The sequence below is a fragment of the Cervus canadensis genome, chromosome 2, assembly GCF_019320065.1.
Source record: "Cervus canadensis isolate Bull #8, Minnesota chromosome 2, ASM1932006v1, whole genome shotgun sequence".
NCBI classification, from domain to species: Eukaryota; Metazoa; Chordata; class Mammalia; order Artiodactyla; family Cervidae; genus Cervus; species Cervus canadensis.
In genome coordinates this window covers 28,307,113-28,334,143 of record NC_057387.1, presented here as the reverse complement: position 1 = coordinate 28,334,143, position 27,031 = coordinate 28,307,113, and the positions used below count along the sequence as shown (strand labels likewise).

Sequence of the window (27,031 nt, the reverse complement as noted above, 5' to 3'; positions counted from 1 at the left end):
CTGGTCCAAGAAGGATTCCTGTATATTTTTTTGCTTTAGGCCATTGACATTTGACCTAGTTGGCCAGTGCTGTGCGGAGTTGGAGGGGAAAGTTGTGTTTGGTACATGAATTTTAAGTGATGTGAAACTCCTGCATATTGTTGGTAATAACTCGGGGGGGTGAAAACCCTTCTGAACCCAGATAACCTGCCTCGGTGTTTGTTTCACTCACCTGCCTAATCTACATTTCAGGGAAGCTGTACACCACTAATGGTAGCAACTCTCCACCCTCAAGTAGCCACCATCACGCCGCAGTACGCGGTGCCCTTCACCCTGAGCTGCGCAGCCGGCCGGCCGGCGCTGGTTGAACAGACTGCGGCTGTACTGGTAATTCCCCTCGCTTGGTTGTGTTACTAACGGAGTTTCTTTGGTTTCTTTCTTAATTTTAATTTTTCCTGTTTGTTTTTGTTCTGTTTTTTTTCTGGTTTTCTCATTTTTCAAAAGAAATTTTTTTAACTTAGTCTTTGCAGAGGGCATGGAAGCATGTGCCATCTTGTGGCTGTGTTCTTGCTACATCTTTAATGTCTCATTGTTTTCCTCCCTGACATTTGCTGAAGCACTCACTGTTTGACTCTGGTGTTCAGTGTGACTCTGAAAGAGTCAGATCCCTTGGTTCTTCTTTGCCAGCCTAGTGTGATGAAAGCACTTGGTGTAGCCTCAGAAGAGCTTCAGCACTGCTCTCTGTTCTCTGCCCTATCTTTTACCTTCTGAACCTTAAGAATGAAGGAGATGGCCCTTAGTTTGGCCCTGCTACAGGTACCTGGATGGCCAGAATTTGAACTCTTTGGCAAGTTAGCTTCCTTCCTTGACCTACTGTTTTAAGCTTCTAAAAGTTTTGTGCATGTAGAAATGTTTTAAGATTCTCTTGATTTATTCCTCAGTTGGTATTAATTTTCCCTCCATGAACCTATGAAGATAACTCTTTGCCACTCATGATCAGTAGCAACTTACACCTTCCATTTAAACATGTTCCCTTTAGAGCCTTTTTAGATCATATTTCATTTGTTGGTTGAAATCAAAGGTGAACTCATTTATAGGGAAATAAATGATTTTACAAATAGGTCTTTATACCAAGGTGAAAATATGATTGAAAAACTTTATGCAGGAATAACGTCTTTGTTATCAAAAGTCATGGAGAAAAGTTGTTAAATACAGCATCAAATGTAGTAGTATGGGTCTTAGAAATTAGAAAACAAACAGATAGAACTTTGAGGTATATTTCAACATTTGGAACCCTAACAGTGATTTTTGGATGTGTTTTGGTTTTTTGGGGGGAGTTAGAATTATTTATTTGATGTCCAGCATTTTATTATTTAAAAATTAAAATCAGATAAGCATTTGAAAACCTATTTGATAGTGTTGAATCCTGATATTTCCCCATCTTTCAAAGTAGCTCTAAATTTCTTTTGTTGTTTCTCAAGGGCTTATGTGAGTGAAAAACACTTTTAGAATACATATTTTTATTGCTGGGGTTTGTTTGGTTTTCAGTTTAAAAGTCTATGTCACCACCAAAATAATTCCATCATAAGCATAAATGCTGAGTATAAGGGAGTCAGATGAATTTCCAATTTGGAGATCCAAGCCACTGGTTTTAACTTGCACACCTATAGTTTTGAGGTTGGGAATGGTAGTTGACACTTCTCCTTTGCTGCTTCTCCTAAGTTTGCACTAGCCATTTGCTAAGCTTTGCATATTTTTGCTCTTCCTCTGTCAAAACAGTTCGTCGCTTGGAACGCCAGATTTCTGCCTCACGTTGAAATGTTATTTCTTGCTCTGTATTAAACTACATGCTTTGTCTTGTGCAGGTGTTGGCTTATGGAAAGACGCATGGTGTGACTTAACATACTTTTCTTATTTTCTGTTTTGTTTTGTTTTGAATTCTGCTTATGGTAGCAGACGTGTTTGCAGTTTCTCTGATTTGAAGGCTGCTTGTTTGGAACCGGTATTTGTAACAAGTGGATCTGTTACTTGCAGAAATATTTTTAAAACAGTGTGTTGATGGCGTTGCAGTTTGAAATTCAAGAAACAGAACAATATGTACTCAGGCATTGTAGGTGATTGTACTGTAGAATTCAGGTTTAAAAAGCAGACTTTCAAATCTGTTCCCTTTTTTTAAGGACATGCCACAATTTTCATAAGAAGTACAGAAAACATATTTGTTGATATCTATTGCAAGTGGCATGGCTTGTTAAAAACTACAAATAATGTATTTTGTTTCAGTGGTTAGTTTTTATGTCGAGTTATGTTCCTACAAATTACACATATTTTAGGAAACTACTAAAAACAAAATATGGTACTCTGCATCTATTTCTTAAATATTTTTTATTGCCTTTAAAAAAATTCTATCACATGACTATAAATGATGTTTTCTCTTGCTGGCATAAGCTTGTTTGCCAAAGGATTTTGGCCTTTGGTCATCCACATCTGGCTCCATTTTCCAAGTACTACACTTTTAAAAAGGAACAATTCTTCTCTTTGTTTTATGGGTCAGATTGACCTGATGTCTTTTATCTGATTGGCACTCACATTTTTAAATTCCTATTTTTAATCTCAAGGGAGTTGTCTTAACTCTTTCTAGGGACATTTTTAGACCCTTTCCAAAAATATTACTCTAGCATTTAACAAGAGCTTACCTCTTTACTCTGCAGTGCAGTGGAAACTCTTAACCACAGGGATCTGCCTTTCTTTAATACCCTGGTGGTCAGGTTATGGAGGTGGCCAAGAGAAAGCAGTGCATTCTTTTTCCCTGTTTATGAGACTTGTAACCTTGAGCCCCTCTGACCTTTCTTTTTTAATCTCTGCAAGTTAACAATCTACAAGGAACTTCTTTTAAGATATGAATTTTTCTTTCATCTAAAGAAAAAGAAAAAGCCAAGAATGAGTCAAGTCTGGATCTTTTTGTGTGTGTTTCCTTACAGCAGGCTTGGCCTGGAGGAACCCAACAAATTCTCCTGCCTTCCACTTGGCAACAGTTGCCTGGGGTAGCTCTACACAACTCTGTCCAGCCCACTGCAGTGATCCCAGAGGCCATGGGCAGCGGCCAGCAGCTCGCAGACTGGAGGCAAGTGCCCTGTGTTCCTCTCTGGGAGATTTACAAGGGCAGATCCCTTAGAGAATGGGCACTTGAAGATTTGGTGAGACAGGAAGCAAATAAAGGAAAGGAAAGATTTATCTCTGTGTGAAATCCTTGAAGAAAAGAATCCATATCAAGCTAGGAGATGGAGTTACAAAAAAATTCGAATACAGGAAAACAGTAGGTTCTAAGTTCAGGAATTGATTTCTTCAGATTTAAAGGAAGTCTTATACAATTAGAAACCATACAGTGAAAACCCCCAAAGCCTTATAATCCAGGTGCCCAGCCTTAAATAAAACATATTTATTTGGTTGTTTCCATTGCTCTTCGTACCTATTTGGTCCAGTTTCTGAATGTTTTTGGCGTTCACGCTCCTCTTTCTGTTGATATAGGAATGCCCACTCTCATGGCAACCAGTACAGCACTATCATGCAGCAGCCATCCTTGCTGACGAACCATGTGACTCTGGCCACTGCTCAGCCCCTTAATGTTGGCGTTGCCCATGTTGTCAGACAACAACAATCCAGTTCCCTCCCTTCAAAGAAGAATAAGCAGTCTGCTCCAGTTTCTTCTAAGTAAGTCTCTGTTAGGGCTGATAGTTAAACTGCCAGTTTGAGAAAGAAGTTGCCTGGCATTTAGAGTGTGGAGTATAGACACTTTTGGTATGAAGCAGCAAGAAGCTGCCAAATTGAAAAGCGCTAACCTTTGGGCATGCACACAGAACAGAGGTGTCCTGGTTACACTAATCATTTCTTTCTGCTGCTACTTTGAATCCAGCCTGATTTTGGCTGATGTTTTATTTTTCTGCCCACTTTACACAGTGAAATTTAACCATGGGGTAAAAAGGCATACAGAAATAAAATCTATATTCTAATTTTGGTGTTCTTGCCCCTGGAAACCCTGGCTAGAGCAGTTTGTTTAGAACTTTTATAGTTAAATGTATTGGCTTAATGATTTGGTAAAAAGAAATCAAAGAGTTCTGGGGAAAAGATATCTATTATAGTTTGAGGGACCAAGCCTGAATGATCTTTCTTATGACTTTTTCTTGCAGGTCCTCTCTGGATGTTGTGCCATCTCAAGTCTATTCTCTGGTTGGGAGCAGCCCCCTCCGTACCACATCTTCTTATAATTCCCTAGTTCCTGTTCAGGATCAGCATCAGCCAATCATCATTCCAGACACTCCCAGCCCTGCTGTGAGTGTCATCACCATCCGCAGTGACACTGATGAGGAAGAGGACAACAAATATAAGCCCAATAGGTAAGACAGGTGAAAGTTTCCCTGGCTCTGTGACTCCTGCTCTTGGTCTTAGTCTATTGGCTTCAGACTAGTGGCTGTGAAAGGAATTGCCCTTCCAAAAAGGGCAATTTTTTTTTCCCATTTATTTTTATTAGTTGGAGGCCAATAAAAAGGGCAGTTTTGGAAGCATGGCCTTTGGTGAGTGAGCCAGAACACTGAGGTTTCCATCACTGAACACTGTCAGGTTTTCTTTAATATTACTTATGTTCATCAGTTAAGTCATTCGTTCAGTTACATTTGATGGTTACTCAGGCTACTCTGGCTTAGAATGCACATTATATACTACAGACATGATCCCCTGCTTTTAAGGAACTTCAGAGTCTGGAAACAGATACTGTAACAGAAGCATATAAACAATAGTTGATTGGAACAAGTTGGAACATATGAGATTATTTGAAATTCATGTAATTTTTTATGTGAACAGACCTCTTTGGAAGAGGTAGAGCTTTAAGTAGGGCTGCCTTCTTTCCCACCCACTGCTACATGATCATTCAGCTTAAGAATTTAAGTACCAGATTGTTTCCTTTTATCCCAACATCTTAATCCAAGTCCTTAATTGAGCAGTGAACGAAGAGAGAGTGGATACATTTAAGGACTGTGATACACACCTCTCTTGGTCTGAGCATAGTCAGTTGCCTTGATGGTTCTGTGTTCCTTTTCATTGGGTTTTTGGTGTTAGGCATATAGAAGAGGTGATAACTGTTTTGAGAGTGGTCATTGAACTGATTTGGGGAAGAAAAAAGTAAATTCTCCACATAATAATGACAAAAATTACATAACCAGCAGGATTGCTTTGACTGGAGCAAAGCCTATTTAAAATTAAGGAAAAAGTAAAAGTAGTAAGGTAGGGATCAGTTTGTGAAGAAACTTTTTAAAAAACACCTATAGTGAAAAGTTTAGTTAGATACAATAAGGAACTGCTTATAGTCTAGCAGGGTGATATGAAAAAAAAGTGGTGTTTGAAGAATACTGTTGAAATTACTGTGAATAGGAATGGCTAAGAGGCAACATAGAATAGTTAAAAGTGTATACTTTGGAGTCCAGGACAGATTGTCCTGGATCTGAATCCTGTCTTCACCACGTACCACTTGTATGACTGCAGTCAAGTTTCTTAATCTCCCTCTGCCTCAGTTTCCTTCTCTGCAAAACATGGATCGAGTACCTGCTTCATGGAAGTGTTGTGAGGATTCAGTGAGATACATGTAGAGTGTAAGAATAGTGCTTGACGCATAAAAAGTATTCAGAAATTTGTTGCCACAATGATTATCATTGTTGCTGTTATGGGAGGACTGGAGACTAGCAAAGAAACATTGCTATAAGAAGGTTGAATTTTCATGTGTTTTTCTTCTCCTCAGCTCTGGCCTGAAGGCAAGGTCTAATGTCATCAGTTACGTCACTGTCAATGATTCTCCAGACTCTGACTCTTCCTTGAGCAGCCCGTACTCCACTGAGACTCTGAGTGCTCTCCGGGGCAATAGTGGGCCCCTTCCCGAGGGGCCTGGCAGAGTCGTGGGAGATGGCCCTGGCACCCGCACCATCATCGTACCTCCACTGAAAACTCAGCTTGGTGACTGCACTGTAGCAACCCAGGCCTCAGGTGAGGATTGTCACAGCTGGAGTTGAATTCTCCTTTAATGTGTGTATCCTTAGGACACACATCCCTGCGCGATCCCTGGGTCAGGAAGATCCCCTGGAGAGGGAACTGGCAACCCACTCCAGGACTCTGCCTGAGAAATCCCAGGGACAGAAGTCCATAAGTGCAAAGAGACGGACCCGACTGAGCAACGAAATAGCAGCAACAGCTTGTGCCGGTGGTACAGACTAGTGGTGTAGATTCCCTAAAATTTTCCTAATTTAGGAATCAGTTCCTTGTAATGGGAAATTATTTTTTGCCATCAGTTTTTATTTCCCTGTGTTCATTTTTCTTGCATTAGTATAAAAATGAACTTGTGGTCTCAGAAATGTACTCACTGTTGATGGAAGAAAGTAGATAAGATATGTTGGGTGGCATGGAGAATTAGCAGGCAGTTTTTTTTTTTTTTTGCCACAGGTGATTCAAATTTGATAGTCCAAAAATGGGGTAATATTGAATCCTGATAATATTAAAAATGATTACAAAAGCTTTTTTGGAAAGCAGTAGGTACTTTAGATCTTTTCTTACCCAGTGGCATAGCAGTGATGCTTTTGTGGCTTGTATTATCAACCAAATTACCTCCATCTTTTTTTGTTCTATTATGCTGGGGTTAGGCTTCCTGGTTTAGTTATTGGGTAATGAAATGCAAACTGTAATAACAAACCCCAGTTTTCCTGGCTTAACATGATAGAAATTTTCTCCTTATTCACATGAGTTCCCAGTGTTCCTGGTTGGTAGGCCTGCAGTAAGTCAGGGATTAGAGCCTTGGAATCCTGAGTATCTGGTCAGAAGGGAAAAGGAAGTATGGAGGGGACACACACAGTGGTAACCTCTTTAGCCCTGGAAATAGTGAAAACTCATCACATGGCCCCCCCTAGAAGCAGGGGGGCCCAGAAAACATAGTCCTTGTCTAGGCAGCTCTTTTTCAGTGGCAACTTTATACTCTCTTTATAGAGAGGCCTGTGAATTTTTGGCATCAATATAGCCATCCCTTCCATACTTTTATAACTTAATATTTTACTGTGAATTATAATACCAGAGACATAAGCAGGGTTCTAGTTTGAGGGTGACGTGTGGTTCTGCTCCTCAGAAGTAGCCGTCCACTGCAGACGGGGCAAAACTTCCTCCTGCCAAGCTGTGCTGAGTGCGTCAGTCATGTCCGACTCTGCGGCCCTGTGGACTGTATCACCAGGCCCTTCTGTCCATGAAATTCTCCAGCAAGAATACTGGAGTGGGTTGCCATTTCCTCCTCCAAGGCCTCTTTCTGACCCGGGGCTCAAACCCAGGACTCCTGCATTGGCAGGCGTATTCTTCACCACCAAGCCACTGGGGAACCCCTGAGCAGCATTACTGGGGGCTCTGTCCTGAACTGGGTCCAGAGAAAACAGTGACTCCATCAGTCATTGAATATGTGCTCCAGTTTTCCTCATGAGGCCACAGAAGGAAGCAAGATTTTGAAAACTGATCATGCTTATATTCAGCTGTAGTTTCTTAGAATTTCAAGACAGTGAATGCCTAAGAAGATACAATCTTGCCTTCCTTTAAACCCCTTTGACACCTTAATGTTCTGTAGTATTACCAGTATCTTACTCAGCTTCACATTATCATTTCTGTTCTTGTTTAATTCCTTCATACATAAAACCCTACGCTTCTTGGGAGCAGGGTCTGTTCTTTCTTGTGTTATATTTCTAATAGCACCTTAACACATTACTGGCGATCAAATACTATTTACTGAAGTGACCCTTCTGAAGACCCTCTTGGAGCTCTATAGGAAGACAAAAAGGATTAATATAGTTTTTGTTCTTCTGGTGTAAATGTAATTGAGGGAATAAGATACACATGAAACCTTAACTCTTGCAAACCTCATACAGACATGGACTGATTAATGTGGTGCCATGAGAGGTTTAGCTCAGTGATACTAAGCCCATGTCTGCTCATAACTAAGGCCTGACTGACCCTTTTTTTTAGGTCTCCTGAGCAGTAAGACCAAGCCAGTGGCTTCAGTGAGTGGGCAGTCATCTGGATGCTGTATCACCCCCACAGGGTACCGAGCTCAACGCGGGGGGACCAGTGCAGCGCAGCCACTCAACCTTAGCCAGGTAAGCGCTAGGGGCTGCTGCTTTCTGTTTGGGACCCCCCCTATTGTTGCTTTCTGGAGAAACCTGCTTCTGGCTGGATTGCTGAATAAAGCCAAATGAAGCACCTTTTGTGTTGAACAGCTTGGTGTTCCATGTCCCGCATCGTATCTGCATGTGCTGTGTCTCTTTATTCCCGCTGTGAGTGTGTTCAGGGTATACGATCCAGGTTTTCCATCAGACCTCCCGAGTCTGTCCTGGATGATTAGAGAAATGTCTGGAATTTAGAAAGCACCAAGGATACTTTAGTCCATGCCTAGTTCTGCACCATCACCAGCGTTGAGACCAGATTCTCTTCTTTCATCTCCTGGGTCATAAATAACTTGAGCCTCATACTGTTTACTTGAAGCAAGGGACAGTGAAAAGCTGTCTATACACTTAATCTACTGGTTCTAGTCTTAGATGTTGCTCGAGTCTGGGGTTTGGGGCGCTTTTCCCTGCATCTGATCTTCTGATGGGTGGGGAGGGTCCCTACTCTATTTGTGTTCACTTTTTCCTCAGCTAAAATTCTGGTGCTTGTATGAAAGTTATTAGCAGTGAGAAAGTGTAACTATGAGGGTGTAACTGTGGGTTTGTGTGCACATGTGTGTGTAAGAGAGAGCACATGCAAGTGCAGATGTACGTTCGAGTTAGTGCATGTGTTTTAGGCACCACAATTCAAGAGGGATGTGAAGAACTTAGAGGAGAACAAAAGAAACAATGGCAAGGAAGAGAGGTTAGGGAAGATTCAAAGTCACTGACGCCAGAATAGGGTGAGTTGAGTCGACAGTTACTCGCTTGTAGGAGTGGGTAACCCCTGTGAACTCTTTATTTCTCCCTTTCCTCTGTCATACTGGTGAGCAAACCGCTGCTGTTTGGGCTGGGTTAGGATCTGTTCTGCCAGGAGGCAGAGGGATGGATGGCCGCCTTCTGACAGCATTGCCAGTCTGGGAGATCTGTGCTCTGGCAGCCCAGAAGCAGTTTATGTTAGAACCTCAACTCTCAAAATTGACCATTAGTGACCTCAAGATTGCTCACTCCCTTCTCCCTCCTTCCAGAACCAGCAGTCATCATCAGCTCCAACCTCGCAGGAGAGAAGCGGCAACCCTGCCCCCCGCAGGCAGCAGGCATTTGTGGCCCCGCTCTCCCAGGCCCCTTACGCCTTCCAGCACGGCAGCCCACTGCACTCGACGGGGCACCCCCACCTGGCCCCAGCCCCCGCTCACCTGCCGAGCCAGCCTCATCTGTATACGTACGCTGCCCCCACCTCTGCTGCTGCACTGGGCTCCACCACCTCCATTGCTCATCTCTTCTCCCCCCAGGGCTCCTCGAGGCACGCTGCGGCCTATACCACCCACCCGAGCACTCTGGTGCACCAGGTCCCTGTCAGCGTTGGGCCCAGTCTCCTCACTTCTGCCAGCGTGGCCCCTGCGCAGTACCAACACCAGTTTGCCACCCAGTCTTACATTGGGTCTTCCCGAGGCTCAGCCATTTACACTGGATACCCACTGAGTCCCACCAAGATCAGCCAGTATTCTTACTTGTAGTTGGTGAGCATAAGGGAGGGGAGGGGCCCGAGTTCTCAATGGGCTGTCATGAGCCCCTCCCTTACCCTCTCCTGAAACTCCTTAGCCAGCAACTTGCTCCACAGGGGCCCACTGAAGCAGAAGGCTTTTCTCTGGGGAACCTGTCTCAGTATTGACTGCATTGTTGTAGTCTCCCAAAGTCTGCCCTGTTTTTTAATTCTTTATTTTTGTGACAGCATTTTTGGTATTTGGAAGAGTTCACATGCCCATCGTCTGCAGTTACCAAGGAAGAGAGAGCATTCTGAAGTTACCTTTGAAAAATATTTTCCCTCTCTGACTTGATTTCTATAAATGCTTTTAAAAACAAGTGAAGTATCTCTTTATTTAACTTTATTTTATTGTAATTCCTGGTCAGAGGAAAAATGCTGATAGGAGAACTTGAAATCTGGTAACAAGTAAGGAAAGGAAAACCATTGCTTTCTGCTTGTTTAAAAACCAAGACTTAATTGCTTCTCTTAAGAGCAGCTTGCACAAGTCTGTATTTTACTGTCTCGCATTTCTCCTCGGGATTTTACCTTTGCTAATGGGACATTTAAGCTTACAGTGTTTTAGTATTGTTTTCATGTCATGTTATATTTAGTGGGAAATTTTTATTTTTGCAAAACTGGTTACATACTACTATGTGTTACTATTGGGATTCTCTCAGTTGCTCCTGTGTTTATTATAAAGTAGTGTTAAAAAGGCAGCTCACCATTTGCTGGTAACTTAGTGTGAGAGAATCCATACCTACCGTGAAAGCACTGGGTGTTCTTTTTAAATGAAGCCCTGTGCATTCTTTTTAAATTATTTTAAAAAAGTCTTTCTCTGATTCAGCTTAAACTTTATTCTTGGAAAAGCCATTAAGGTGGTTATTATTGTATGGTGATGGTTGTTTTATTATATGCAAACTCTCTTTGTATTATGTGATACTGGCATTGATGAGCTTTGCCTGAAGATTAGTATGAATTTTCAATAATACACCTCTTTCTCTCTTTGCCTCATCTCTCCCTTTGTTCTATGTGATTTATTTGGGGAGAAAGCTAAAGGATCTGAAATCAGATAAGAACGTTGTGTATAGCTTTTATACTTAAAAGTAGCTTTCTTTGTATGCCAGCAGCAAATTGAATGCTCTCTTACTAAGACTTATATAATAAGTGCATGTAGGAATTGCAAAAAATATTTTAAAAATTTATTACTGAATTTAAAAATATTTTAGAAGTTTTGTAATGGTGGTGTTTTAATATTTTGCATAATTAAATATGTACATACTGATTAGAAGACTATAACAAGCAATTTTTCCTGCTAACCCAAAATGTTATTTGTAATCAAATGTGTAGTGATTACACTTGAATTGTGTATTTAGTGTGTATCTGATCCTCCAGTGTTACCCCGGAGATGAAATTGATGTCTCCATTGTATTTAAACCAAAATGAACTGATACTTGTTGGAATGTATGTGAACTAATTGCGATTATAATAGAGCATATTACTGTAGTGCTGAGTGAGCAGGGGCATTGCCTGCAAGGAGAGGAGACCCTTGGAATTGTTTTGCACAGGTGTGTCTGGTGAGGAGTTGTTCAGTGTGTGTCTCTTCCTTCCCTTTCTCCTCCTTCCCTTATTGTAGTGCCTTATATGATAATGTAGTGGTTCATAGAGTTTACAGTGAGCTTGCCTTAGGACGGACCAGCAAGCCCCCGTGGACCCAAAGCTGTTCACCGGGATTTATCAGAACAGGATTAGTAGCTGTGTTGTGTATATGCATTGTTCTCAGTTTCCCTGCCGACATTGGAAAATAAAAACAGTAGCTTCTCTTTTTTACCACCACCTCTACCCCTTTCTGTTTTGGATTCTCAGCTGAGTTCTCACAGAAGCATTTTCCCCATGTGGCTCTCTCACTGTGCATTGCTACCTTGCTTCTGTGAGAATTTAGGAAGCAGGTGAGAGGAGTCGAGTCAATATTAAATATGCATCCCCCCCTTTTTTTTAAGTAAGTGCAATCACTTTTAGATGATTTATTTTTTCCTTTTCCCATGTGGCAGTCCTTCCTGCGAATAGTCGACATTCCTAGTAAAATATTTGCTTGTTGAAAAAAACATGTAACAGATGTGTTTATACCAAAGAGCCTGTTGTATTGCTTACCATGTCCCCAGTACTATGAGGAGGAGTTTAGTGATGCCGCTGGTGACAGGGAACTCGCAGAAAGGTTTCTTAACCGGTGAAGAATATTAAGAAGGAACCAAAGCCTGTTGAGTCATTGGGCTCCTGAGGTTTCTTTTTAACAGCTTCTGTACTCTTGGGGCCCTTCAAACTGTGAAATTGTCCTTGTACTCCCAGCTCCTGCACGGATCTGGGTCAAGAGGAGGGTACTGGGGATGGCAAAGTTCCTGCCCGTAAAAGGTTTGGGGGGAGAAGGTTAACCCTAAGATGTGGATGTGTTCCATCTGAACTGAAGGTTATAGATTTGAGGGATACGTCTAGGACTGGTTCTTTGTAGAGATGGTGTCAAGGAGGTGCAGGATGGAGATGGGAGATTTCATGGGACCTGGTCAGCAAGCTCTGAACCAGGTTGAACACCGAGGAGCTGTCAAGGTATTTGGAATTTCTTCATTGGAAGGAGGAAGGGCTTTCAGGATGGGGCAGATAGTCAGAACAGCCTACCAGGAACATGTTGGTGTTTTTCAACTTTCTTTTCATCATTATATTGAGTTCTGTTTTCAGCACTGTATCGGTCAAGATACCCAAGCAGTTTGTACAGTTTCTGTCACGAGTATTATACAGTTTTCTGTGTCAGCGTGGTTGATCTTTATGTCTCTTTTTGCCAAACACATTCTCATTTTCTAGCTCAAAGGCAGATCTACGGAAACTTTTTTTGTTCCTTATCTTTCCTCTACAAGGGATAAGTTTTGTTGTTTTTGTAAGAAATGAGATGTGGGGGTGGGGGGGACACAAAACACTCCACTCCTGCGCCCCCCACCTTCAGTCCAGTAAGTGGATACCACTTAGGTAGGAGTCTTCATGGGGAGAAGACGGTAATACCCAGAGCTTATATTGTTACCGTAGTCACCTTACTAGCAGTGTGTGGCTTTAAGAATTTTAGAGATCTTCAGTCTTAATTTTGCAAATTGGCGTTTCAGATTTACCAAGATGGAATGCATCTGTGTCTGCTGAATGCGTATATGCTTAATGTGGCTTAGATTCTGTCTCTGGGGCTTAACATTGCTGGCCCTGACAGGATGAGGGAAGCCCCGTAATAAAGTGAGCAGCTGGCCCCGGTCACAGAGTCCTGACCTCAGACCGGCTTAAGACTTTAAGTCCTCTCAGAACTTGTATTTCCAACTTCCCCACTTCAGGGGGGAGAGAGAAAGTGGGAAGGTGCAGCCACTCTAGGCTCATCAGGACACTTGATCACTCCAGAGTTGGTCAGTGCTCAGCTAAAACCCCAGTCCCAGGAATGAGAACACCATTTAAACAGTTCTGGCCATCCATCGTCCTCCACTGGAGGGGCTAGCTTGACTGCCCTTAGCCAGGCAAGTGCAGTAATGTGTGTTTTATTCAGCATTATTACGCAGAAACCCACTGGTTAGGATGGTTTGTTTTAGGATAGGAAATGAAATTGCCTCTCAGTGACAGGAATGACCCAAGCCTGCTTCCTATTTCGATTTTTTTTTTTAAACTGATGGATGGTGCAGCATGTCTACATGGTTGTTTGTTGCTAAACTTTATATAATGTGTGGTTTTGATTCAGCTTGAAAAATAATCTCACTACATGTAGCAGTACATTTTATGTACATTATATGTAACGTTAGTATTTCTGCTTTGAATCCTTGATATTGCAATGGAATTCCAACTTTATTAAATGTATTTGATATGCTAGTTATTGTGTGCGATTTAAACTTTTTTTGCTTTCTCCCTTTTCTGGTTGTGCGCTTCCTTTTACAACAAGCCTCTAGAAACAGTTTCTGAGAATTACTGAGCTATGTTTGTAATGCAGATGTACTTAGGGAGTATGTAAAATAATCATTTTAACAAACAAAAAAAATAGATATTTAAAATTTAATACTAACTATGGGAAAAGGGTCCATTGTGTAAAACATAGTTTATCTTTGGATTCAATGTTTGTCTTTGGTTTTACAAAGTAGCTTGTATTTTCAGTATTTTCTACATAATATGGTAAAATGTAGAGCAATTGCAATGCATCAATAAAATGGGTAAATTTTCTGATTCATGTGACTGGTTTTGACTTGTGTTACAAGGGTGCAAAGAGGATCAACAATGGCATCTTTGGAGTGGCTGAATACATTGCATCTGAAGACTGGTAGAATGTTAGAGACAAGTTCCTTATTCATACAAATCTCCACAGCAGAACTGACTAGGGCCTGGAAGGGGACACTTCCCCAGAATGGAGTGTCCGGGGCCCTAACTTAAGAGCATCTGGATCTAGCCCTTTGGAAAAGGCAGAAACTTCTGACACTCATTAATGAAATTGCTTCCTACCATGTTCCACCAAACATTTAAAGTACCAAAATGAAAATAAGAATAACCACAAGATGATGCTATTTTCCCCTCCTTTCAAGCTGCACTGTTAGAAGACTAGTTTTGGTTTTTTAGAGGAGAATTTCTGATCAGATTTCTCATGATTAAAGTGAATTAAATTTCTCCTGATTTGTCTAGATTCATCACTGAGGGTCTCTGAATACATGCTATGTTCATTTGACTTCTTTTGACGTATGTGTTTCAAGACAAGTCTATCTTACAGTGGCCATTAATTCATTTGGGGCTCCTGCAGTCATAGTTGGAATATAGAAATGAGAAAACAGAAACGCCCTTTGGAGCCATAACCAAGAGAAATTATCAATAGTCTGTTCTCTCCCATTAGTAGGGAAGTCAGAGTACATTTATTTTAATTTAGACTACAAACATAAATTTTTCAGATTTTTCCCCCCTAAATGGGTGTAAAATTAGTGTGAACTCACTGAACACTCTCTAGTTTTGGTAAGATAATATTCTAGGAGCTTTCAGGCAAAGGAAGAATATATAGAATGACTGCTGTCAGACTCTCTTCCAGATAATCAAGAATTAATTTATGAATTTCTCAATGACCTGTTTGGGGTTTTTTGTTTCTTTCGTTTTAATCTCAGTTACATTGTCTTTCTTAGTCTAAATCAAAGAGAGGCTCCTTAAGTAATTGGATAGTCTGTGGGGAAAGGTGCATTTTAATCATGGAAACCCTTGTAAATTCGGCCTACTTGGCTTGCCTTGTGGAAAATTTTCCACCGGAGGTGAAGTCTCAGCCCTGGTTTTCCTAATTCTGAGGTGACGCCGGGTGCTTAGCACAAGATGGCGCCAGTGAGCTGCAGAGGCGGGTCCTACGGTGTGAGCGCTGTGGCCTCTCCCCACCTCTTCTCAGACCTCATCTCCCCTGCTTCCAGCTTCCACCAAAGGCAGAAAACAAGCCATGCTGTTATTGCTGGGAAAGGAAAGGATAAATGAATGTTTCTGAAGTCAGCATCGGAAGCATTCTAAAGCAGAAATAAAAGAGTTTGCTGAGTTTTCTCTGGGGTTTCTGCCTCCCCCTTCTAGCTCCTTTTCCTGGATGACTGCCCAGAAGGCCTTTGCCCTAGAGTTTCCAGTCCGCTTCTCCTCTCCTGGGGAGCCTGCAGCCTAGGCGGGAAGTGGTTAAAGCTTCTGGCTGCTCTGCAATAGGGCCATCTGTGTTTGATCAATCCAGGCGGAAAGGAGGAGGGCCTTAAAGAGACTGTGAAAGCATTCCAGAGTAGTGAGAGAGACCAGGGATGGAGAAGGAGAGGAGGCACCGCCCCCACCCCGCCTCCAGAGCTAACCCGCCGGCTTGAGTGGAAGAGGCCGACCGCACACACGACTACACACTCTGGCCCTACTCTGCCACTGCCATGGGGCCCCGCACTCTGCTCCTCGTCATGTTCCTTTTGGCATGGTTGGGACCCCTTCAAGGACAGCAGCACCACCTTGTGGAATACATGGAACGCCGATTAGCTGCCTTAGAGGTAAGTGACTCTTCTGGCCCAGCCCGGAAGGATTCCATATCTTCTAAGTTGATTCACCCAGTTTGTCAGGGACCTGGGGATGGATGACAAATTAGGCTCTGTAAGTACCTACAGAAAACTCCATCTTTTAATAAGAGGATTTTCAGAATTGCAAATCTTCCTCTTTCCCCACATCCATACAGTGCAGTGCATGTGTGCTCAGACTTGGCCGACTCTTGAGACCCCATGAACTGTAGCCCTCAAGGCTCCTCTGTCCATGGGATTCTTAAGGCAAGAATACTGGAATGGGTTGCCATTTCCTCCTCCAGGGGATCTTCCCGACCCAGGGATTGAACCCAAGTCTTCTGCATCTCCTGCATTGCAGGCAAATTCTTTACCACTGAGCCACCAAGGAAGCCCACATTCATAGCGCAGTTCCAAAGCAAATATACCTCTGTGTTTCACCTCTGGGATTCAATGGGATAAGGGAACAGAGTGGAAGTGAGAGCTAGAATTGCAAGGATTTATCCATCTCAAGAGGAGCTGATGGTTCTATTAAAAGTTGGAAGTTCTCAGAGAATCTGCAACTTTCTGCCTATTTAATGGCTTGGAGCCTGTAGCATCCTAATTCCTAAGAGGGGGATAGCATAACGGAGCAGAGATCCCTTCTTACCTTCATGCACTTAGACTGCCCTAGAGGCTCAGACGATTCAGTGGCTCTGCTCACAGACAGTAGGCCGGAGGATGCAAAGTCAGGATAGGGGCCTGCATGGGTCTTAGCCTGGCTCTTTGCACATTTAGCATCTTGAACATTTTATTTCCTTTGGGGATTGCGGGGAATGCTGATGCCTGCCTGAGTTTGTGCCTTTTTCCATCCCTGACTCCCTGCTCGGGCCTCTTCCTGCGTGGGAGTTGTGACCCTGCAGCCCTCCCTCCTGCTGCCCCATCCCTTCAGGAACGGCTGGCCCAGTGCCAGGACCAGAGTAGTCGGCATGCTGCTGAGCTGCGGGACTTCAAGAACAAGATGCTGCCGCTGCTGGAGGTGGCTGAGAAGGAGCGGGAGGCGCTCAGAACCGAAGCCGACACCATCTCCGGGAGAGTAGACCGTCTGGAGCGGGAGGTGGACTATCTGGAAACCCAGAATCCAGCCCTACCCTGTGTAGAGGTTGATGAGAAGGTGACCGGAGGCCCTGGGACCAAAGGCAAGGGCAGAAGAAATGAGAAGTACGATATGATAACAGGTAAGCAATCTGAAACAGACCCCTGTGTTCTTCCTTGAGTCTTTCCCTTTTTTCTCCTTATCCCAGTCTATCTGGCTCTATCTTCTGGAGTCTCTTTTAGGGAAATCTCTGTAATATCAGGTTCATTAAGGAGAGTTTCTGGGGACCCAGGCCTCTGATGCCCTTTCTCCCAATCTTCCATAGAGTAGAGGCATCCACTGGGCAAATGCCCGCTCTTATCCAAACTGCCCACCCAGCGAGGTTCCTGCAGTGAGCATCTAACTCTTGCCTGTATTTCCTTGTCCTGTGATTTTCTCCTTTCCCACGAGACTGTGGCTACACGATCTCTCAGGTGAGATCAATGAAGATCCTGAAGCGGTTCGGTGGCCCAGCCGGTCTATGGACAAAGGATCCACTGGGCCCAGCAGAGAAGATCTACGTGTTAGATGGGACCCAGAACGACACAGCCTTTGTCTTCCCAAGACTGCGTGACTTCACCCTTGCCATGGCCGCCCGGAAGGCTTCCCGGGTCCGGGTGCCCTTCCCCTGGGTAGGCACGGGCCAGCTGGTATATGGTGGCTTTCTGTATTATGCCCGGAGGCCCCCTGGAGGACCTGGAGGGGGTGGTGAGTTGCAGAACACTTTGCAGCTCATCAAGTTCCACCTGGCAAACCGGACGGTGGTGGACAGTTCGGTGTTCCCAGCAGAGGGTTTGATCCCCCCGTATGGGCTGACGGCAGACACATACATAGACCTGGCGGCTGATGAGGAGGGCCTTTGGGCTGTCTATGCCACCCAGGAGGATGACAGGCACTTGTGTCTGGCCAAGTTAGACCCACAGACACTGGACACAGAGCAGCAGTGGGATACCCCATGTCCCCGAGAGAATGCCGAGGCCGCCTTTGTCATCTGTGGGACCCTCTACGTCGTCTATAATACCCGCCCTGCCAGTCGGGCTCGCATCCAATGCTCCTTTGATGCCAGCGGCACCCTGACCCCGGAAAGGGCAGCACTCCCTTATTTCCCCCGCCGATATGGTGCCCATGCCAGCCTGCGCTATAACCCCCGTGAGCGCCAGCTCTACGCCTGGGATGATGGCTACCAGATTGTCTATAAGCTGGACATGAGGAAGAAAGAGGAAGAAGTTTGAGGGAGCTGGTCTTGTTTTTTCTGAATCTCTTTCACCTCCATACGTTTATATCCTGACTAAATTTCCTGCTCCTCATTCTCCAGATGTGGGCAAGTTGTGATTCAAATCTCGTGTTTTTAATCCATGGAAGCTATATTCTCCTGGCCCCATGCATTTCACATGGGACTCCAGATCTTAAGGAATCCTTTCTGAGCTAAAAGAGAGAAAGCCCCAAATGTTCACTCCTCTGCTGCCCCATGTAAACAAACTACAAGCCAGTGAAAGATGACCCAGTTTCAGAGCTCTGACCCTTAAATATATGGGGGCAACCCCAATGATCAGGCAACAGAATATTTCTGGCCTCAGTGGGAGTCAGGGGAGAGAGGGTGAGGAGAAGACTTTTAGCTTTGCCCTCTCTCCCTTTCTCTTCAGTGCCCTAGAGAATGGGACTCATTCTGTACTGCAGACTTTTGCATTAAAAGGAAAATCCACTGCTCCTCGCCTGTGTGTGTTTGGGGTAGCCCTTGGATCAGATTTCTCCCCATGATCGTCCATTTTGTCCTCCGCCACATAGCCACTCCTTAAGCCACATTAGGGCCTTGGCTGGGCTCCCAGGCCGAGGCAGAGGGGCTTCTCTAGTTACAGACTTCATCAGGAGGCGCCTGGGGAGGCGGAGTATCCACCACTTAGGGAGGTTGGGCAGAAGGCCTCCCTCCACACCCACCATCATCCACACCAGCCTTCCCAGAACCCCAAATGGCACTGTGCCTGTGGCCATGGGACTAGGGCCCAGGGGCAGAGTTTCTAATTCCAATTCTCTGAGGTTTTGAGGCAGAAAATGGATTTTAGTCACACTGCAGTCGAATGTGGGAACTAGAGCCCTGAATATACATGTGTGTTCAGTAAGAACTGTCTCACTTCTGAAGTGGACTCTGCGCCGCCCCCATGCTGAAGCCCGCTCCCATCTCTAGCATGGCCCAGGGCCAGGTTGCTCAACTGTGCTCCTAGTCTGCAGCGCTCTGATTTTCCGGCTGCCATGGCGTCTGCGGTTTGGGCGAGGAGGAGGGGCAGAGACCACGTCCTTACCAGTTTCCCAACACATCCTTCTCTCCACCCACCTCGCCCCCACCTACCTACCCCAGTCCGGGACCTCTGGGAAGTCTGTCCAGAAGTCCTGGAAACTTAACCCTTTGCTACCTAGCACCCTGGCCTCTGGCCGAGACGTGGAGAAGGCCAGTGCAGGATGGGAGAAGGGACAGGAGCCGGAAACCCAGGTTTTGGAGCCCATTCTCTAGGCATCTGCTAAGCCCTGTGCCAGGCCCTATTCCAGCCTCATCATCATGTCCAACATTAAGGAACAAGGCCCTCTGATGGACAAGATCCACTTCTTTGACAGTGAAATTGACCTCGAGCAGCCCTGGGGGTGGGGGTGGGGGGTCCTCCTGGTTATTTCCCCTCCTGGCAGGAGGGGAAAGGGACCTGGTCTTTTCCCCTGAGGATATCTCTCTCCCTCACCCAGCCCCCACCCAGGGTAAGGTTTATGTCGGGGCCCTGCGATCCTCCTTTTGTCTTGTCTCCCCAGGCAGAGCTGCTCCTGACGTAGGTTGGGGAGGAAGGAGAAAAGAAAGCCCTGCAGCACCTCACAAAGGCCCTATTGTGGGGAGCCCGGGACGGGTGGGGGCTCGCTCCCATTCAGTTCTCCGTAATGTGAGGCTGGCAGCAGTAATCACCACCTGTCAGCCCACAGAGGGGTCTGCCCACGGAACATCTGGTTCCGCAGCGCACGGTGCACCAGAGGCTGTGGAGCAGGGAGGAGCTCCCGCAGGCCCGGAGACAGGGGGTCCCGGCTCCGCGGAGGGGGCGTGTACACGGGCTGGCGGGGGAGGGAGGGAGCTCGTCTCCTTAATGTGACCCGCGGGTAAGTGCCTGACCCTAAGCTGCTGGATAGAGGACGGGCCCGTCTGTAGAGGTATCTTGATACCGCACCAAACGGCAGAAGTGGCTTTTTGAAGACCCTGAGGAGGGAATAGCTCTGGGACTCTGTGTAAATGTCATCAGTGTGAGGCTGCTGCTGCTGCTAAATCGCTTCAGTCCAGTCCGACTCTGTGCGACCCCATAGACGGCAGCCCACCAGGCTCCCCTATCCCTGGGATTCTCCAGGCAAGAACACTGGAATGGGTTGCCATTTCCTTCTCCAATGCATGAAAGTGAAATGTGAACGTGAAGTTGCTCAGTCGTGTCCGATTTTTAGTGACCCCATGGACTGCAGCCCACCAGGCTCCTCTGTCCATGGGATTTTTCCAGGCAAGAATACTGGAGTGGGTTGCCATTGCCTTCTCCGTCAGTGTGAGGAGTGAGGACTAAAAACTGGTCCTTCAACCTCACCATGTGTGTGCCTATCTTTATGTCATTTTTCTTTCCCAGGTTCCTCAATGAGGAAAAAAGCAGCTTTTTTATTTTTTATTGTTTTTTTTTTTTGCTTAAAATTTTTTTTGGAAAATTTCACTCAGACTTTTCTGAAAGGACAGAAATCTCTGAGGTCTTGTCATTTCTTACTTTCTGCTTTTCTTTTTCTTTTTTTTTTCTTTCTGGCTCCTGTACAATAGCTAATGCTATTTTGGAAGCCGTTTTAGAAGGTGAGTGGAACTGTGTGGGCAGATCCAGTGAACTGTCCAAATTCATTAACAGAAATTAACTGCTGCTCAGAGAGAGCACCTTGGTGGCTGAATCCTATCATCAGAAAACAGCTTCACAGCCCCTTCTCAGACCCTCCATTACATGTCACTTGACAGAAGCAGGTTATGACCTCTGGTTTGGGTTGAACAAAAGACAGTGGGAAGCAGAGGCCCTAATGGGGGAAAGAGGGGCTAAGAGTCCATAGGGAAGTTCCGCATCTGCCTCCAACACCCAGCCCGAAGACAATAACCACCAGGGATGGGGATGCAGGAGTGGAGTCAAGAAACAGGAGGTGCTGCTGCTGTGGGGACAGCTGTCTGCCAGATGTTTGGTCCAGGCGTGTCTCTGCATCACAAGCAGGGTTGAAAGGGTCCCCTTTACCCCTGCTCTGCCCTCAAGAGTTCCCCACCCTCACTTCCCAGCTCTCCTCTTTATTCTCAATATCCTCTCCTCCGCAGTGCTGGCCTTTGTGTCTGCCCACGAGAGAAACCAACGTGTTCATATTGTCACTTTTTCATGGAGGAACCTGAGCCAGTGTTGTCTGAGTCCCAGATGGTGGGGAGGGAGAGGGCAGAGTTATAAGGAATGAAGTTGTTGATTCAGCTGTGGGTGATTCCTCCGGGATCGGGCTCTGAGCTAAACAGGAACCAGAGTCCTTTCCCTTTTCCTCCTCCAGTCGCAGACTTTCTGGATTTCTTCTTCTTGCATACGGACCCTTCCCCAAGTCTCCTGGAAGCATCCTCTTCCACTGATCCGTATTTCTCTACCTGCTTTAGGTCAGAACATGCTCACTATGAGAGCTGTGGAGACGGTCCCGGTGTGTCTCCCAGCCTGCAGGATAGGACCTTAAGCCTCAGAGTGCCGTCTCTGCTCCAGGAGGGCTCTTCCAGGCTTCAGCCAGAGGGCAGGAGCCATCCTTCTGCCCCTAGCTGCTCTCTGCAGCTGCGGCCTCTCCTGTTCCTCTGCCCAGCAGCCAGGATGCATCCTTTGCTGCCCCGGCCACCAGGGCTGATAAGCTCGCCTCTGCCTGCTCTTTAAATTCTGCTCTCACAATGCAGAGCTTCAAAGATTAAATCTTTATTTATGGATTTAATTATGCCACAGAAGAATTATAAATGTGGAAGCCAGTGTATTACTTTGCAGAGCAGAATGAGAAAGTCAAAATGAAGGCCTCTTGGCAGCCTCTCTTTAGAACATGGGTTCTGACGATATCTGGAGTTGGACACATCTCCAGAACACCCTCACATGACCTCCGGGTCAGGACCTCCAGCCTCCCCAACTCCACCTTCTCTGAGAGTGGACACCCTACCTCCTCATCCACAACTGTGTGGCCCAAGGGGAACAAATCAGATTCCCTTTCCTGGGGATTTAGAACTGCAATCAGAGACGTCAGGTCTGAGAGATTGTCTGGAAGCATCTTTTCCTTGCCACGGAAAGATAGAACCAGACCACAGAGGGCAAAGGACGAGGAGACACCAGACAGAAGCAGAGGCAGGAGGGAGGGGGCAGCTGATGCGGCCGTGAGCAGTGATCTCAACCAGCCCTCCTGTGGTCATAATACCTCTACAAAATGCCCCAATCCTTAAATAGTCCCTTTTTTTGTTTGCTTTTCTTAATTTATTTTTTTTGCTCAAGTCATATGAGTAGGTTTCCTACAACCCAAATCTGACTCCTCATCTTACCTTACCTTCCCACCAAAAAAATCACCCTATCCCCTGAATTGCTGGGCACATGGCCTTGAGGCCTTGACTCTTTAGAGTAGTGACCTCCGACCTTTTGGCACCAGGGACCAGTTTTGTGGAAGACAGTTTCTCCATGCACTGGTGTGGGGAAGATGGTTTCGAGATGGTTCTCATAAGGAGCATGCAACCTAGATCCCTCGCATGAACAATTACAGCAGGATTTGCGCTCCTATGAGAATCTAATGCCTCCGCTGATCTGACAGGAGGGGGAGCTCAGGCACTAAAGGGAGTTATGGGGAGGAGCTGTAAATACAGATGAAACTTCCCTCCTCACTGCCCACCTCCTGTTGTGTGGCCTGCTTCCTAACAGGCGGGGGGCCTGCTAGAGGGGTTGAGGACCCCTGCTTTAGAGTGTTCCTCCCTGCCTAGGACCTAGAGGACTCACTAGAATAATGAAGTGTCTCTGCAGACCTGTCCTGAGTCATTGTACCATGGCTGGCTCACACCATTTGTCCTTCATGACACCTCACAGATGGCGACTCAGTTACCCTCCTCTGTTCTAGCCCCTGTGGTGTGTGTTTCTTTCTCCATCCTGGCTTGTAACACTGTATTCTTTGCAGCAGCCTGATGTGACTTTAGGGTCTGGCAAACTTGGAGTCACAGTGCTCCTTGGGTCAGCATCTGACTCTGCTCTGATGCTCTGGGCAAGTTACTTAATACCTTATCTATGAGATAATAACATCTGCCCAAGAGGATTGTTGCAATGAGGATTAGAGACGATATATGCCAACTCTTTAGCAGTGCAGGCTATCAGAATGTAGCTCTGAAGCCCCACTTCCACTGGGAGGCTTTCCTGGCTGTTTCCAATCTCCCTTGGCCGCCGCCACCCTCCGGCAGGTCAGGGTCTTTTCCCTCTGAGCCCTGATTTACCCGTGCCCATCCCAGGTGGAGCCGGTACCACCATGTGCGGTGTTTTGCTATTCTCTGAGTCCCCAGGGCCTCACCCAGACCCTGGCTCAGAGATGGGGCTCAATAAATATTGTATTCGTGTCCCCCAGGAGATTGTGAACCCTTGGAACTCTGGGCAAATTTGCCCCTTAACTCAGGTCAGCAAGAAGTAAACGTTTTTGATGGCATTTTTCAGTTCAGTTGGAAAAAGACAAGCTACAGATAAAAACAGAATGCAGTCTCTTTTCAACTGCTGGACGTGCTGGCCTTCTCACAGTGACAATTTCTAGCTCCTACATCTAAGGAGAACGTCTCAAAGTAGGCTAAGCCCTGTGGCCACAGGGGAGGAAGGCAATAAAACTACAGAAGGTAGTGGGGAGACCTTTGTTGTTCAGCATCTGGTTCACAGCAGGCATCAATGGAGTAGTTAAACCCATTCCCCCCTCAGCCCTGCCATTTCCTATCACTTCTCTTCGAGCCTGGGTTTCCTATTACTTCTCTTTATTATTTTCCTATTTCTTATTACTTCTCTTCGAGCCTGGGTTTCTTCACCTATAGAATGCAGATAATACCAATTCCACATATTGCTGTGAGAACGAAATGAGGTAATCCTTGTAAAGCAGCAAACCAGTGCCTGGCACATAATAGGTGCTCAATAAGCATTGTTATTATCACCATCATCTTGATTTCAGGAGTCTTCTCAGATTAAGAAAGGCTCATGCTTTTTATCTCCTCGGACTCTACAACAATTCCATGACACAGGCAGTTCTCAGGAACCTGAGGATTATAAGAGATTTAATGATTGGTCTAAGATTGCATCGTGATAAGTGTCGTGGGGCCAGAACACAGTCTTAGAGGCTATGCAGAGGAGCTGGAAGAGCTGGAGCTCTGAACGCAAGCTGAGTTCAAATCCTTGCTCAGGTGCTGTGCACTGCCGCGGTCCCGTGGATCTGTCTCGTGCTTGGATGAAAAAGACCCAGGCAGGGCCCTTGCTCCAGGCTCTGACCATCCTCCAACATTTTTTCCAGTTGCAGTCTTTGGAATCAGCCACTCAGTTGTCCTCCATCAGCCAACACCATTTTTTGTTTTTGTTTTTTTTGTTTTTTTGCTTTTTAAATAAAATTATTTTTAATTGGAGGGTAATTGCTTTATAATATTGTATTGGTTTCTGCCATACATCAACGTGAATCAGCCATAGGTGTACCTATGTCCCCTCCCTCTTGAGCTTTCCTTCCACCTTCCACCCCCTCCCCTAGGTTGTCACAGAGCACCTGTTCTAACTCCCTGCATCATACAGGAAATTCCCACTGGCTATCTATTTTACATGTGGTAATGTATATGTTTCCATGCTACTCCCACCCTCTCTTTCCCCTACTCTGTCCACAAGTCTGTTCTCTACGTCTGCATCTCCACTGCTGCCCTGCAAATAGGTTCATCAGTACCATCTTTCTAGTTTCCATGTATATGTGTTAATATACGATATTTAGCCAACATCATTTTTTGAGCTTAACTCCTTATTACTGATCAACCATGAACTGATGCAAAAAACTGACTCATTGGAAAAGACCCTGATGCTGGGAAAGATTGAAGGCAGGAGAAGGAGACGACAAAGGTTGAGATGGTTGGATGGCATCACCGACTCTATGGACGTGAGTTTGAGCAAGCTCCAGGAGATGGTGAAGGACAGGGAAGCTAGGTGTGCTGCAGTCCATGGGGTTGCAAAGAGTCAGACACAACTGAGTGACTGAACTGAACTGAACTGATGAACTCCCACATTTGTCAGAATTATTCCACTGAGGTGGAGCCTGCCGTCAACCACCTGGTCAACATGTCTGCTGGCCTCCTACACCTACCTCTCTCTGGGCTTCTATTTCCACTGAGATGTGGCTCTGGAGGGCCTGAGCCACTTTTTTTTACAAATTGGTTGAGGAGAAGCGTGAGGGTGCCAAGGGTCTCTTGAAAATGCAAAACCAGTGGGGTGGCCATGCCCTCCTCCAGGATGTGCAGAAGCCATCTCAAGACAAGTGGTGTAAAACCCAGGATGCTATGGAAGCCACCCTTCTCGTACAGAAGAACCCGAACCTGGCCATATTGGGTCTGCATGGCCTGGGTTCTGCCCGCGCAGAACCCACCTCGGTGACCTCCTGGAGAGCCACTTCCTAGATGAGGAGGTGAAACTCTTCAGAAGATGGGTGACCACCTGACCAACCTCCACAGGCTGGCTGGTCCCCATGCTGGGCTGGGAGAATATCTCTTCCAAAGGCTCACCCTCAAGCACAGCTAGGAGCCTCAGGAGCCCAGCGGCCTTTGAGGAGCCCCCCTAATAAGGCTTCTGTCTGAAGCCCCTCTCTGCAACCACTAGGCAGCTTTTAAACCACCCTGGAGGCCTCTCCCAATCCTTGGACTAAATAGAAACAATAAAGCTTTTTGCCACCAAGGGGAAAAAAAATAATCCTTGCTCAGCCACTCACTGGCTGTATGATCCTCGGCAAATCAATTCTCTGAGTGTCAGTGAGTGTTACCCACTCATAAACGTGTTGTGAGTGGTAGATGGACTACTGTGTGTAAAATATCTAGCAGAACATCCAGGAGAATAAAGGTGCTCACTGGATGCTTGTCCCCAGGGCTGTGACTTGCAGTCTCATGTCAGACAGTATGCAGCTGGTATCCTGTGTGGTGATCAGTCGTCTGTCTCAGTCCACTGGCTCTCTGGCTGCCTTCGCTCTCCACTTGTACATTGTCTACTGGAAGACAGAGCCCTTGTTTCCCACCATAATCGGTACATGATCAACAACAGCAGGGTTGACAGGTGTCCTTGTGCCAGCAGTGAGGGAAGAAAGCAGGCTGTGTGGAAGCACCTCCACCCTCCCTCTGCACCTAAGCCAACTCCACCAGCAATGATGTGTGTGTTTGGGTCTTAGTTTTCTCTTCTTTTTTTTAAAAAATGCAGTGCGCCCAAGCTGCCTTTTCCCTTCTACCACGTTTTCTCCCTCGGAGATATTTTAGTTGTTCAGCACGTGTCCCTAGTAGCCATCACTATTGACTTTTTGGATTTATTTTGCTGTTGGTTTTGACAGATCCTTCGATGCATTTTGGTTGCACTTGGTCTTACAGATACTTATTACTGTCCAATTGCACATGATTTTTGTTTTGTGGCTCTGAATATTGTATTTGAGACCTGGAAATCCGGGCAGCTGTCAAATGCACAAGCTGTTTTCCATCTATTCTGCCTGTCCTCTTGGAGGAAGGAAGACAGTGTGGAGCGAGCACAGGGAAGGGAGAAAGACCTTTCCATCTCAGTGTGATGGGTTTGTGTGGCTGAGTGTCCAGGCTTTGCTCCTCATCCACTGGGTGACCTTGAGTCAGATGCTAACCGCCTTGAATCTCGGTGCTCATTTGCAAAATAGGATTATGTTATCTGGATTACCATCTCATAGGACTGTTGAGGTTCAAGCCCTAATGCATAAAGCTTTTAGGACCTCTAGGAAGGAATCTTAGGAATCATTGAGATTAGCTGCCTCATTTTACACTCGAAGAAATTGAAGTCCAGAGAGCCTTTTGAGGGCAGGGACCACGTCATATTCATCTTGCTATTCTGGGGATCCAGGCAGAGTCAGGCGCACATGAGGTGTCTGATAAATACTTTGTAAATGA

At 45.6% G+C, this 27,031-nt stretch overlaps 2 protein-coding genes and 1 pseudogene across 5 annotated transcripts in view; all 3 read left to right on the top strand.

Annotated features, from left to right (window-relative positions):
• The window catches only part of HIPK1 (homeodomain interacting protein kinase 1), a 51,909-nt gene extending 37,968 nt beyond the window's left edge, over positions 1–13,941 (top strand). For 2 of the 4 annotated variants that reach the window (XM_043460162.1, XM_043460169.1), the window contains 7 exons: positions 232–366; positions 2,958–3,100; positions 3,505–3,687; positions 4,164–4,370; positions 5,765–6,006; positions 8,011–8,141; positions 9,215–13,941. In XM_043460162.1, the coding sequence (XP_043316097.1) occupies positions 232–366; positions 2,958–3,100; positions 3,505–3,687; positions 4,164–4,370; positions 5,765–6,006; positions 8,011–8,141; positions 9,215–9,703 (1,530 nt within the window). In that variant the 3' untranslated portion in view covers positions 9,704–13,941. Of the gene's footprint in view, positions 1–231; positions 367–2,957; positions 3,101–3,504; positions 3,688–4,163; positions 4,371–5,764; positions 6,007–8,010; positions 8,142–8,824; positions 8,930–9,214 lie in introns of all 4 variants that reach the window. The other 2 variants (XM_043460171.1, XM_043460170.1) reach the window with 2 other exon arrangements.
• A 1,555-nt stretch (positions 13,942–15,496) lies between these two features.
• Positions 15,497–18,567, top strand: OLFML3 (olfactomedin like 3). Its single transcript, XM_043460172.1, has 3 exons — positions 15,497–15,743; positions 16,678–16,963; positions 17,272–18,567. The coding sequence occupies exons 1-3, from the start codon at positions 15,630–15,632 to the stop codon at positions 18,090–18,092; spliced, it is 1,221 nt and encodes a 406-aa protein (XP_043316107.1). The 5' UTR covers positions 15,497–15,629; the 3' UTR covers positions 18,093–18,567.
• A 6,572-nt stretch (positions 18,568–25,139) lies between these two features.
• Positions 25,140–25,750, top strand: LOC122427445 (annotated as a pseudogene).
• Positions 25,751–27,031: the final 1,281 nt, after the last annotated feature.

Bases quoted from the DNA above. Each gene is read 5' to 3' on its own strand.
- OLFML3 (XM_043460172.1), top strand. From the start codon at position 15,630: ATGGGGCCCCGCACTCTGCTCCTCGTCATGTTCCTTTTGGCATGGTTG. The intron at 15,744-16,677 runs GTAAGTGACTCT...CCATCCCTTCAG, and splicing joins GCCGATTAGCTGCCTTAGAG to GAACGGCTGGCCCAGTGCCA. The intron at 16,964-17,271 runs GTAAGCAATCTG...CTTTCCCACGAG, and splicing joins GAAGTACGATATGATAACAG to ACTGTGGCTACACGATCTCT.